This window comes from Cyrtonyx montezumae, unplaced genomic scaffold (genome assembly GCF_038088225.1).
Source record: "Cyrtonyx montezumae isolate F1298 unplaced genomic scaffold, pur_monq_1.0 scaffold_12, whole genome shotgun sequence".
Classification (NCBI taxonomy): domain Eukaryota; kingdom Metazoa; phylum Chordata; class Aves; order Galliformes; family Odontophoridae; genus Cyrtonyx; species Cyrtonyx montezumae.
In genome coordinates this window covers 18,649,340-18,663,479 of record NW_027071848.1, presented here as the reverse complement: position 1 = coordinate 18,663,479, position 14,140 = coordinate 18,649,340, and the positions used below count along the sequence as shown (strand labels likewise).

Sequence of the window (14,140 nt, the reverse complement as noted above, 5' to 3'; positions counted from 1 at the left end):
GGCAAGCTGAACACACCATCTAAGCTTTTATCACTGCTGTGTGCTGACAAACAACAAAATCCTGCCTGCTTAATTTCTAGCATTTAAATACAAAATGAACCATTTTGGAAATAAGACTTTTAATTATTTCATTTAAACTGCAGTAATTATGGTACTAACATAGTATTTTAAATAAAAGCAGATTATTCACAGATGACATAGTTCAGGGAAGATTTTAAGCATCTGCTGTATTCACTTCTATACAGAGACTTTAAGCATGTGCCTAAGTGCTTTGCTCAGTGTGAATGTTTTCTGACTTTAAGTTACACTGTTTAACAGTGTGAGCACAGAGAGGCAGTGGCTGGTGTGTTTCAGCTGAGGTGTCAGCGTCACCTCCACTAGTGAAGACTGTTAAAAGCATGGCGTGCAGGCTCTTATTCATCACTGGTGAAAATGCACAGCTAATGATGGTGACTATGCTGAAAAACGGTGTTTTGTTGCAAAGAATTTGCTGTGTTATACACTGTTATTAGGCACATTGTATCTGTTGTAGTTTCCACAGAAATAAACAGGAGGCATTACTTTTGGAGTTTCCTACATATAATATTATCACTACCTGGATGAATGATATTAACAATGGGGCTGCAAAAAATTCAGAAAACAGAAATTTCTTCATTTGTTTCTGGGAAAACAAGTTACTCATTAATTGGAAACATATACACATGGATCTCCCATTACCTGTGCAATAAACTGTATTATCTTCACAAAGATATTTAGAGGCATATCTCTTGGCACAACACCACGGGACCCTTTGGGGAAAAGTGTTGTGACAATAGTAATAAGTCGACTGTAAAAGAAAGAAAAGAGCATTAGACAATTCTGGTCCTCACAGACCTTCAATTATCAAAAACTAGTAAATCCAACACCATCCAGAAAGTTAAGTAGTATTTTTTTATGTGAAAAAGTAATGGTGTAACTTACTATGATCCTTTGCTAAAATATTCAGTGCAATTATTTTACTACTATATTATAACTAACAACAAACAACTTCTAAATTTAACAAGGCAAGGAGTAATTTTCAGTTCTTCCACAAGGTCAGCAAACAATGGATAGGAACACAAAATGATTGTGTGCATTTGAGTGTTCTGTTTCTTGGTGTTTTTTTTTTTCTTAACAGCTGGAATAGGTTCCATTCAAAGTTGATCACAAGAACTACATTGCCTCTTCACTGGCATCTTCTCTACAAGGCTTGATCATCATAACAAATACAGTGCCTTACCTCTGGGTAGCTGTATTGCTTTCACATTTAATTCTGATCATGTAAACCCACAGTAGTCTGTACAGAGATTCCAGTGCAACTCGAGCCATCTTGGGGTCTTTATTCTAGAAATAAATAAAGTTCAGGCACAAACTAGAGAGGAAGTTCTGCATTTAGTGGATGCCACGATTCATAGTTTTTACAGAGACATAACAAAAAGATACAGCTCCACAGCTGCCCAGAGCCCTCATTCCTGTAGCTGCAGGATGCCTGTGCATCTGACCTACCTCTCCTTACATAAGCTGTCAGAAAAGCAAAATGTAGTGTAGATTAGATACAGATTACAATTTAAAATATCTATCTAAAAAACAACTCAATTTGACTACAAAAGAAGTGCTGTCCTTAGTTAATTCTATCAATACAAAGGTGTTGTCCTTTGATGCAGACCTGGTGTGAAGGATATAGCAGATATTCAGAAGTGGAAGGACAAAAATTAGTGAATTCTTAGGGTGACCTAGATAGTGTTACATTTGGGATGAATAGATTTCAATGGATTATCTGACTGGATTGCTATTTATTTTTGGAAAAATTTGAACTAGTATATGACTTCTGCCTCTTTGGTCATATGCAGTTTTCCATTTCAACATCCAGTTAACTGAGCTCCCCTACACAATCTGCCTCCAAGCTGAGGCAATGGTTGTATATTCTACCTGTGCCTTCTGCAGAGGCCTCCAGACCTCTGGTTCAGCAAGTGGCAGGTAAGTGGCCCTTCATTTCAGCTAAGTACATCACAGCTTAGGTAGGGTTGGGACCATCCTTTCATTTGAAGTACAGAAAGGCACACTAGTAATTGTGGAAGTAATAGGTTTGAGAAAAGCAAATTAATACTGGGCCAGCTTTAGGAAGTCACTCAAGCTACTAACTTTCAGCAATAACACTATCTGTTTCACAACTGTTTGACTCAGCCGTCATTTGAAAAATGGGAAAGGACTGAACTAGACAGAAGTATACTTAAATGTTACCAACAAAATCTGTATAGCTAACTGTATTGCAAATGGATAAAACTATGAATGGATCAGCTAATGGTAATAATCCAGTATGATTACCTAAAATGGATTTGCAACATATCAGCATATTGAATATTAATTAAGTTCTAATATGGTTGTTAAAAACAGAAGATTTTACCAGACTCACCTTGAGATTGGACAGGCAGTTGTTGAGAAAAATATGCCATCTGTTTAAAAAGAACTGCTTCTGACTGACACAAAGTAGGCATGTTACCAAAGGGTACAAGGCCTAAACAGGAAATGGAGGATGATATGATATTATTTGCATGTCTACAAAATATAAATGATTTACAAGAGCTACTGCAAACTTAAGAGTTCTTACTACCATTTCATGCAACATTAGTCAACAAAAACACAATGTTAACCAGTACAAATTAAAATAAACACTTCTCTAAAGCTGTTACAGATTTGTTTTACGAGTACATGAAAACCAAATTCCTACTTACAGCACATTCATAAAACCAAAGATGGGGCACAATTTCAAAGCCTGACAGGGCTAATTTTTGTCAGTTAAATGAGAAATGATAGCATGGAAATATCCATACCTTATTATAAAAACAGCAGGACCAACACAGTTGGGATTTTTGAGTACTCAATTACTTCTCAAAATCAGCAGTCATGACATCTACTGGGAGATGTGTCAAATGCACTGCTGAGGTGTGCTAAATTACAGGCAATGCCTGGGTCTATTGTTGGTTACATCTTGTGAACTGGAAAGTAAGAAGGGGCAAAAATGTACCTATTAATTTTAAACTGACTAAGCTGCTTCGGCAAGACTTTTTGGTTTCAATTCTCATGCTAATATACAGCCAATCAGAACTTTAAAATATAGTAAAAAGTAAGGTAACTTTGAAAGAGCAATGATTCTCAAAATTAACCCTAAAACTAACATTAGTTTCAGCTCAAAGCCTAAGTACACTTTGAAATCTGTAATATACAACATAAATTGCCCACATCTAGGTTTGACCTAATTTCTTGAGCAAATAGCAAATGTACATTAATTTTTAATTTTATAATCTTCATGTCCGAAATCCATACGGCAGAAGATAAGTTTTCTCAAAGAAAATTTTCTTACGAGATTAACATTATGACAATAGTAGTTGACTACTTGGTAGGATCACAGAGCTCAGAAACATATCAAGATTGTTAAACACATCCTAACTCAGAGCCCTCGGATGGAAGACGCACAAACCATCTCCAGGAGTTCTCTAGTTCTCTCTGCTTACTATCCAAAGAACCTCAGCTAGCTCAGAACAGACACTTTTTCAGACAGAAAATGAGGTCCCCACCCTGCTTGTTCAGTAAATGCACTGATTCACAAAACACTGATCTCGGAAAGGAAGGTCCTCCTCAGACTTTAAGGAGCGCACTTTCTTCCTGAGGCCTGAAAATATGCACTGCAGCTATTTCTGCCTGCTGTTTGCCTCTCCCCTCCTCCTCACAATGTTTGTATTTCTAATCACACCCTCCCAAGAATCTAGTCTATTTTGTCACTTTTAACTATGTAGCTTCCAGTGTGGTATGTGCAGACAAGCAATCAAATGCTAAGCCCCAGCTGTGTAATCCTTTCTCAAGCATGTACTATTGACTTTGGCAAGTACAGCCTCCAGTTTGGGGAAGTTCTATTTAGTGTGAAAACTGTACAGCAAAGCTCTTGCCCTGCTGCAGTTTCAATGAGGTTTTATTAACTTGGCAGAGTGGAGCAAAGCCACAGAAACACAAGCAGGAAGAAATCAGATATTTGTCCCAAACCTCCTACTAATTCAAACAGAACCAGAACTGCATCCTGAAGAATGCTTAGACCATTCCCTAGCACTGGGGTAACTGGTGGGGATAGTGCAAAGGTGGCAGGAAGCAGCAGCAAACTTCTGCAGTCCTCCCAGGAGATTCACTAGCACAGGTTGAGTTGCAATTGCTGAAAGACCTGGAAACAGGGAAGTCTTTTGGACATTCCCCTAGAACAAGAAAGGAAGGACAAATGATAACTTTCCTTTCTTAAAAGGTCCAAGGCTTCAAAATGGATTAGCTAACGCCACGGCGCTGACGTGCACTGACCCAGTTGGAGAGACAAACTGCTTAAGGCAGCCAGCGTCAAACTGACTCAGATCTTCATTTAATTCAGATCAACTCATGCTTCCAAAAATATACTGCAGCACCACTGTTCATCTCACAAGAAAAAAATGAAATAGAGGGCTGCACAGTAGCCAAGTTGCAGATTTAAAAGGGCATGTGTTAAAACATTTTTTCATTCTTACAATGTATTATTTCAGCCCCATGAAAGAGTTGTTCCCACGTCTCACCTGACAAGAAATAAACTGTATTCTTTCTTCTCTCCTCCTAATGTTTATACATAATAAGTATGAGAAAACCTAATGGTTTAGTAGTCAGAGCCCCAGAAGCTGAAAACATCTGCTTGATTCAGTCTGATTAGGATCATATTCTGAATAACATAAATATAGTTGTTGGGTTTTTTTTGCAGGAACAATAGCCTACTCTGAAAATAGAAATGTATTACACATAAAGTCTAAAACAGAAAGTTTTGCAACCAATTCTGTGAATTTCCCAAGATTCTTGTCACAGTGATATTTCTGACAGTCAATTTTAGCCTCTGCATCTTAAAGTTACTAACCAATGAGTGCTTCTTTCGTGAAGAAAGTTCAAGTGTTGTATCATACAGGCTTTCAACAAAGTTCCTCAGACAGGGGACATTCACTTCATTTTTAACAGCCTGAAAGAAAATGTCATGTTAATGAAACACGGTTTCTCAAGATGTTTTATCTAATGAAAAGAAATCATGCAAACAGCCCCCAAAATAAAACTCACAGCAGCTACGGGGACAAGAATTTCAACAAACAGTCCTGCCAGTGCATGCTTGATATCTTTGTCTTTAACTTCAAGGAAATAATGTGCACATTCCTAAAAGAAGAGAAAAGAAGAAACATAAATTGTGCATCAGCTGTAATAAAGACATCTAAATCTCTTCTCAATGCACACCAAGAAAACTGTCTTGCAAAGCACACAGAAAATACTTGCACTACGTATTAAGTTTTAAATTTGCATTCTGCTGCAGGTACAAAGCAACATGTAAATCAACATCCAGGATCTGCTGCTCCAATCATTATAATTCAGAAACTCTCATTTTACTCCAGATTTTCCAGTTAGTGCTTTGGAGATGGAGAGGGACATGGACTCGGGTTGATCTCATGCCTTTCCTCTGTATATATGCAAGACCAGAAGAATACTCAGCAGTCTGCTTTATGTAATGCTGTATAAGGCCAGAAAAGCAACAAATATTTTTAGTAAGATAAAGTGGCAAGGAACAATTTTACAGCAAATATCTTGGGATAAATTGAATTGTCAGGGTGCATTGCTGATGAAAGATCAGAATATAACAGTGCAATTTCCAGCCTATAATTGGGAATTGAGAGGGAAGGCAAATGTATTTTTGTCCTAAACATGCAGCAAGCTACCATCCACACAACTGTGCTTCACAGGATATGGGATAGAGGAGATGAGCATCTGTTGTTTCTGTATAACTTCTCTGAGGACAACAAATTGTATTGGTCCAGTTACTTCTCTCTTCTGGGTCCAAGGTCCCAGAAGCCACTGACCTTACAAGGAAGGTCCCCACTGACTTTTTTTTCCCTGAACATGCATATAGAACAGTTTACAGATTAGATTAAGCATAATTTTTTCCAGGCTATACACAGGATTGTACATCATGTAAATTCACTGCAGCCACTGCTGCTACATCACTGAGGCTCTTGATCAAAGCCAGCAAGCAGCCTTCATGGCCTTCTGCAGTTGGTGGTGAAAGCCAGGGTCTTCTGGTGCTCACTGCTGAGGTTAGCTCACCTTTTAAAATGTATCTCTCCAAGAGTGGTGCTAGAATGACAGAGCCTATAGCTGTGGCACTGCATCTAGTAGATACTTAAGCAAATAGAAGACTTACCTATGGAATCAAACTATATATGTTTCATCAAATTGAACAAGATTTATTTTCATACATAATACAATGCATCTTATACAAATCCTACAATACATCAGAAGATGCACTGCAGGATCACCTTATAGATCATCTATATGTAAGATCATCATCTATAGGATCATCATCTTATGACTCAGTCTAGGATATATACAAATTCATTAGGTGCTGAGAAACTCCAGTGATGAGCAAGATAGAGATTATGAGAATCCAGATTCTGACTCTACTCCACGAGAGCTTTACTAATTCCCAATTTCAAGAGCAGTGAACACTGCATTCCAAGAGTGCTGTGCAATACAATCTCATTCACTCATATTACTGATGTGCACTGAACACACACTGCTTTGATGTGTTGCCTTCTCTGGATAAATTACATTAAGCCAACACATAATAAAGTTGCACTCATATACTGAAACACAAGAAAAAAAATGAACTTTTCATGTATTGTTAAATATGGCTTAAAACACTGCAAGATTTAAATATATCACTCACGTTCAAGGTTTAGAGAAATTATTCTGAGTGCCTCTATGTGTGTTCATTTCTATTATGATGCTAAATCCTTATTTCTGAGCAGCTGATATTAAAAATGATTATTTTTCATTCCAGTGACACCATTAATAAGCTGTCTTACATGGAGATTTATATAAAACATTCATTTAACTGGATCACTAGCTACAAACTCTGCAGCTATGAAGATGATCCCAGAGCAGATAAAAAGGTTATGCTAAACAACCCTCATGTGGGGTGTACAACCTATCATGTTTTTCCATGCAGAAATGTGAACTACATTAAATGTTGAAATACACTTAATTCATATTACAGAATGATACAATCTTTTAGTTTAAAGCATGCATGTCAGACACTCTGTGCTCTGTATTTGTGGTTCTCAAACTGGATGAGTACAGGATACACTATAAAGGAAGGAGGGTGAAGGTGTGGTGGAAGGTGACAATGCATCCAAGAGAAATTCGATTCAGTTTTTGCCTCATTTCTTTCTCTTCCTTTGTGGTTTTCTACACCTGAAGTTCCACTCCTCTTTGGCAACTATGTCAAGGGTGGAAAATTCACTTTGGAGGCAGTGAGCAGCTAGGCTGGGACACTGAACAAGGAATGGCTGTGGGACTCCAGTATGTGAGGTTGTGGTTCTCCTTTTTTTGTTGGAGGACAGGATATGGGGACTTGAGTATATGAAGCATGACAATTTGGCATGAAATGATATATTCCTGAGTTAGGAGACTGGAGAACTGAGCATTATGTGTGGAAAAGTCCCCTGAAGTATCACAACAGGAATGATGAAGGGGGGCCTGCTCTCTAAGCTCTGAGAACTGCAGCTCTATGCTTAAGAATTTTACCTGCATAAACTGAAGAGAAGCTTCAAACTCCTCCACAGGATACATCTTGATACGGAAGAATTTCATTCCCATTATGAGACTGATAATGCTTTGAACTACATACGGGCTTTGTTCTTTATGCCGTAGCTCTTTTAATTCTGCCATGAATTTCTTCTTTACAGCAGGAAATCTGGGAATTCATATTGGTTAGTCACAAAACGGTATACATTAGTGTTTGCAGTGTATTGTAAGACACATAAATAGGGAAAAAGCTACAGAAGATTCACATTTGGTTGAAAAATATTTCAATCAGTTTGTGAATAGATTTCTTTTTGTTCAGCTTTCTTTAGAAGAAGAAAAGGGAAGAGTATAGCCTGATCTTGTGGGTACCTACATCTTTCCAATTATCCAGTTGTGCTTCTTTTTTATATTTGAACTAACAATATATTAAAATAGCCCTATCACATTTAACTGAAAAATTCAAGAAGAAATATCTTTCATTTTTTCCTAGCAGTCGTTACAGTAACACTAACTACAACTTGGGATGGGGGGGAGAGGGTAACCATTTTTTATCTCCCTCATGAGTTTGCTGACATTCGCTATCCGTATGAATCATCTATAGGATTCAGAAGCAGTTGCATTAAATTATAAACCAAAATAACTACAGAAATACTTTAAAATATTGCTAAGTTGACATTTTAAAGTTTGTTCAGATAGAGAAAAAAATAGCATATAGAAAAAAGACTATTTGAAATAGCTCTCTTCAGCCCTTTGGGGTTTCCACAGACATCGCTGGTGAGATAGGGAAAATAATTTTGCTGTAGTCTAGTTAAATTTATTTAGTATCACTGGTCTAGATACAGAGAGTCTCTGATTTTCCGGACATTATGCTCTAGACCACCTGGATGAACAGAATACCAGTGAGCTGAAATGATTTATTTACACTATCTTTAAACAAATTGAGAAAATCAAAATATTTGTATTCTAAGCAAATAAAACTACTCAGGTTTCCTTTATGTATGGTATTCAATTTTACTCACTTTGCTTGAGCTAGTACACCTATAACTTCTGCATATAAATCTGCGACAATGTGCATATTTCCAGTGTTGGGACCAAGGTACCTGCAAGAGATAAGAAAGAATTCTGTTTGTCAGTCAGGTGTTTGAGATCTCAAAGCATGATGCTTAACTGAAATCTATGCAAGTCAGCCAGAACTTTTTTTCCACACCATTTTTGAATGAAAAAGAGCCTTACCCTTCTTTGTATTTAAAGTGCTTGAAAGCCAAGTTAATAACATCATGTACCAAAGTGTCTATTACAGGATGAAGAGGAATCTGAAAACACACAAAAAAAACAACTTGTATACATACAGTACACTTTAAGCCACATACCTTAGTACTAATATTACTCATGGGTACCTTTCCTACACAGAGGTGACAACAGTAGAAATAGCAGGTAATAAAACAGCTGAAATGAGCTAGCCATTTAAAGTTTATTCAGAACTGAAGATTAACACTTCATCTTCAAAAACTTGGCAAAGTGAAGTCTGTGTGAGTGCAGAATACTATGTGTGCTACATGTACAATACAGGTAGCAATGAACAAGCACGCAGGGGTTATCTCCCATTTTTATTATACTCCTGAATGTGGAAACAAGCAAGAATCCTAAAATTAGATTATAAGACAAACTTTGTAATTTCCATGATTTACTAGTTAACGTATAATTGAAGAACTCCATACCTGTTTCAAAACTTCTATTAATACTAATGAAAATATAAAGTCAATAGCCAGATCTCTTCTTTCCATTAAATAGTCCCTTTGCTGTTCATCACTGCAAAATCAAAAGAAACACACCATTTAGGAGATGTGTTATAATTTATATTATATGCCTTCTTCAGATACACAATTAGTTAACAGCGGATTATGTTCTATTTTTCAAAAGTACATTACAGCATTTCAGAAGTAATGCACTGACACTCTGAAAATCTGAGACAATTAAAACAAATCTAACTTGCTACATTCACCTTTGTTCAGGTACTGAAATATATCCCCTTCCATTTTCTCCTTTTTCCCCGTATGCCTCATCAAGGAAACAAAACAAAATACAAGGAAACCTGGATTCTATACTATCACCAATGGATTTGTTTCAGTTTCCTTGCTGATGGCACCAGTTAGACAGTTCTCCATTTCACTTGGAAGGCAAACATAATTTATTTTCTGCTATCAAATTCAGATATAGACTTCTGATGAATTTTAAAAACTGCCTTTAAAGTACTGATGGAGAATTCATAACCAAATCACACCCTCTTTTTGAAGCTGTTTGAGTGTTCTTTAACTTTGGCATCATTTGCCATATGTAAAAATGCATTCCTGGTGAATAAACCAGAAGATCTGAAGTGAGTAGCTTGCAACAGAAATACAAAACATATCTGTATGGATCAACTGATCATAGTTACAAAGTGCACTGAAAAGATGACATGAAATTTAAAATTCTTATTGCAAAATACAAGCAGTCCTGCAGACCTTCTGGGGGAACTATCACTTACTTCAGTGAGGTTTTGAGTAAACAATAGATCCCAGCACATTTCTCAGTGATTGACTTTGGGCGCATTTATGTACTTCTAATTAAGAACGCATTCACAAGCTCTGCTTGATCAGTGTTGAAATGAATTATTTGCATTTTGATTTTCCTGGTTTCACATTAACTGAAGAAAGGACTGGTTATATGTACTTTTTGTAACACTATCAATTGACAGAGTGGCCTTGGTTTACCGTTAAACTGACTTTCAACTAGATTTTGAGTGGCATTCCTGAAGACATCTATATGAACTGATACATAAACTGATTGTCCTGTTAAAGGCTGCTCTAAGAGGCAGTCAGGAGAAAGAGGCACTATACAACAAGGGTTCGTTTCATGCCAATGCATTAACTTGTGAATCATGCTTTCAAATAATCTACTTCCACTCACCATAAAGAATCTAGGAGAGACTGATTCAGGTTCATGCCTATATTGTTGAAACCTAAAAATATCTCCTATCCCTTCAATCCAACAAACATTGCCTTCTGTAGCTACTGGATTAAAAGTAATCCTTCCAGTACTTGGAGGGAACTGATAAGCAGACTTTGTACATGGTCTAATAGTGATAGGACAAGGGGGATGGCCTTAAACTAAGAGGGGAGATTTAGGTTAGATGTTAGGAATTTTTTACTCAGAGGGTGGTGAGGCACTGGCTCAGGCCGCCCAGAGAATCTGTGGGTGCTCCATTCCTGGAAGTGCTCAAGTCCAGGTTGGATGGAGCTCTGGACAGCCTGAACTGGTGGGTAGTGTCCCTGCCCAGAGTTTGATGATCTTTAAGGTCTCTTTCAACCTAAGCCATTTTATTATTCTAATCTAAAGAATTGTGTTTCCAAACACAAAGTCTGCTGTTTCAATAAAGTGCATAGATGTATTCAGAAAAATTTTAAGTGTAAAGAACGTACTGTACTAAACAGTCAGGACTCAATGTCAATCCACTGACTTATTGCCAAGGAACTCCTGATATTGTAAGAGATCAATATATTTGTTCTGCGGTTTTTCTTTTTACCTGCTTGTTTGTTTAAGAGTTAAGTCAATGTTGCCAAAGCTCGTTACCTGATTCACAGTTGTTTGGACAGAGAATAGCTGTATGTGAAATTTCTCTGACTAAGCACAATGCAGTATGAAAAAAAATCCTTCCAAATGTCAGAGAATTATTACCTGCTCACATGAGTGAGGAAGACATAGCTTATACAAGCCTCTATTTAAATAATATGACAGCATACAAAACAACAGTAAGAACTAGTGCTTTAAATAACTGCAGCATAATTTTAAAGACACAATTACTTCATTTAGATTAAAGCTGAGAGCAGATTTCCAAGAACATGAAAACAACTTGCAAACAACTGTAAACGTACAAAAGCTGACACGTGAAATATAATGTATTTTACCCTACAATCTGTCATTAGCTCATGTAAACATATTAAAAATCATACCTTTTGGATTTAGTACTTGTTCTTGGTCTGTACTCATGAGATTCATCTTCTATGCCATTCTGTCTTTTGTACCAATCAAACAAAGTGCGGAGGATAGAGGGCAGGCAATATTCTGAAAGCGAGCTCATTGAGCTTATTACCTACAGGGAAAATACAACATATAAAATGGTGATCGACTTCCCTCTACCTTTAAACAAACAAACAAAACACAAATTCAATGTTTTTTTCTCATTTACACAATTTTTTCAAGTTATAAATCTACAGTTCAACCTAAGGTATTTGATATTCAGCATTTACTGTTGAAATATAAGCACAACTAACGTAAGAGTGTCAATAGTATTTTTTAATTGACAATACTAAAATGTGTAAAAACGTTTATCATATCCTCCAACCCAAATGAAAAATACCTAGCTCTTTAAGGGGCTTGATTTTATTCATCACACAACATTGATATTTAGTTCGAGCACACTGTAGGGATAGAAAAGGAAAAGGTGATTAACAAGTGGTACTGCCTCACGGGTGGGATCTGATCACTGAATGCCCCTCTAGAAGCTCATAACAAATTGAGAAAACCCATGAACTCTGAGATAACCTTAACTAGCTGACTGAGCAAATAAATGCATCTAGCTATTAGGCTCACATACCTGGTAACTCAGACTTCTCTTTTATATACACCAGAAAATACATTTTCCTCTGGATTTTTGTGTCCAAATAAGTAAAATATAATTAAAACAATTCTTTAAATGTCTCTGAATAAGCAGTGTTAGCATCATACCAGATAAGAACGCTACTGCTCACAATATAAACTTTGTCAATAATTACAGAAACGTTACTGAACATTTCAGAACTGTCACTCCTGAACAGTGACTTAAACTTCCTATCACAGGGAACCATAAATCAGCAATGCATGAAAGATCAGAAGCTAGGATAAAATAAATAACCATATTATTGTCCAAGATGGCCACATAAGTGCTGAGACCAAACATTTACAGCCACTGCATTTGAGTAAATTAAAAATGAAAGAGAAAACAGCAATTTAAAATATGAATGAAATCCAGATCTGGAGATTTGTGACCAACTCAGGATCATGCAGGGTCTGACCCTACAAAGTGCTGAGTGCAGGAGCTGTATGTACTTTGAGCCAGGTATGCTGACGATGTCAGCAGCTCCATCAGGTTTACTCATCTGCTTAAATGTAAAACAGCACATTTAAGTGCTGTGGAACAACAGCAGAGGTCTATTGTCTTGGTAAGACCAAACCCATGTGAAGTCTGCAACTAAGATGAGATCAAAACCAAGAATATGAACACTGTTTATACCATTCCCAATGTCAGCGAGGCCTTAAATGACAATTTCTGTGGATGACAGATTAGATAAGCAACTCTGATCTCTTTTTCAGTTTTTCAGACTCAGAATTCAACTAACTCATAGTGATGTGGTCTAAAGTTTATGAAACATTTTGAGGAAAAAGTATGATTGCTTTGATTGTGTTCAGACCTTAAGGTCTAAAATTAAATACAGAGAGTTAGAAAGCTGAATCCACTTCCACTTAAAAATGAAAGCTCATGTAAAACTTCTTTTTTTAGGAAAGCTCTCAATCCAATATACGTTATTATCTGAAATAGAGATCAAGCTGCTGTGGAAGATGGCATGGAGGCCCTGCTTGCAGCAGCGACAAGTGGCCTTTCAGGACTAATTATTCAGCCCAGGCTGAAGGATATTAAAGCCTTTAAGCATAAGGCTTCAGATAAGATCTTAAACGCCATGAATCAGCCAGTGCCAGACCATACAGTTCACTACCTGCTCAGACATTGCAATTGCTTCTCTATTGCTTTTGTAAAGGTTTTCTGAAGCTGCCACGGCAGCAGTTGTTTGTTATGGGATGCAATGAGAAACAGTTTCCTGAAGAAAACTGTAAAATCCAGGAACAACAGGATTTTCTGAGAGAGACATCTATTTTTAAGATCGCAGCAATGCTTGTAAGTAAAAAATAAATACCTGAGAGCTAAATATGTTTTAAGAGATGACAATATTTAACTCCAGGTAGAAAACTGTTTTAGTCAGGTGTTCCTGAAGGCTCTCTAACACATGTATCTTCCCTCAGTTTCAGTTATACAATTTCACTCTCCATGAAAAGTCAAAGTGACTCCAGTTAAATCTCCCTAAGCCATACCTTCTCTGCTGAATTTACAGTGCGTGCCTTCAGCAGGGATAAAAGGTCAATATAACTTTTAAAAAAATCTTTCTGTCATTACACTTTTAAGACAGGAAGGAAGGGTGGACTGGGCAAAGACCTGGCTCTCAGGGAACAGGAAGGGAGGGAAGTCTAGCCAGCACGTTGGTTACTCAACCCTTTCATTTATTGGAAGTAAGTCCAGGAGGGAGATGAATTCTAGCACTGTGCTGCTCCTGAAAGGGAGTGCACAGATGTACAAGTATGTCTTTGTTGTACAAATGATCATGTTCTTCCATCATAAATGAACCACCTACTGAATAACTTAAGGATAAGA

General features: G+C 37.0%; 1 protein-coding gene across 1 annotated transcript in view; it reads right to left on the bottom strand.

The window, feature by feature from the left end:
* The window catches only part of FRY (FRY microtubule binding protein), a 159,165-nt gene that overhangs the window by 95,052 nt on the left and 49,973 nt on the right, over nucleotides 1-14,140 (bottom strand). The window contains exons 4-13 of the mRNA XM_065730251.1: nucleotides 11,631-11,770; nucleotides 9,360-9,450; nucleotides 8,875-8,954; nucleotides 8,661-8,741; nucleotides 7,642-7,810; nucleotides 5,128-5,220; nucleotides 4,934-5,032; nucleotides 2,432-2,533; nucleotides 1,259-1,362; nucleotides 718-826 (exon numbers count right to left, since the gene is read on the bottom strand). Coding sequence (XP_065586323.1) covers nucleotides 718-826; nucleotides 1,259-1,362; nucleotides 2,432-2,533; nucleotides 4,934-5,032; nucleotides 5,128-5,220; nucleotides 7,642-7,810; nucleotides 8,661-8,741; nucleotides 8,875-8,954; nucleotides 9,360-9,450; nucleotides 11,631-11,770 — 1,068 coding nt within the window. The remainder of the gene's footprint in view (nucleotides 1-717; nucleotides 827-1,258; nucleotides 1,363-2,431; nucleotides 2,534-4,933; nucleotides 5,033-5,127; nucleotides 5,221-7,641; nucleotides 7,811-8,660; nucleotides 8,742-8,874; nucleotides 8,955-9,359; nucleotides 9,451-11,630; nucleotides 11,771-14,140) is intronic.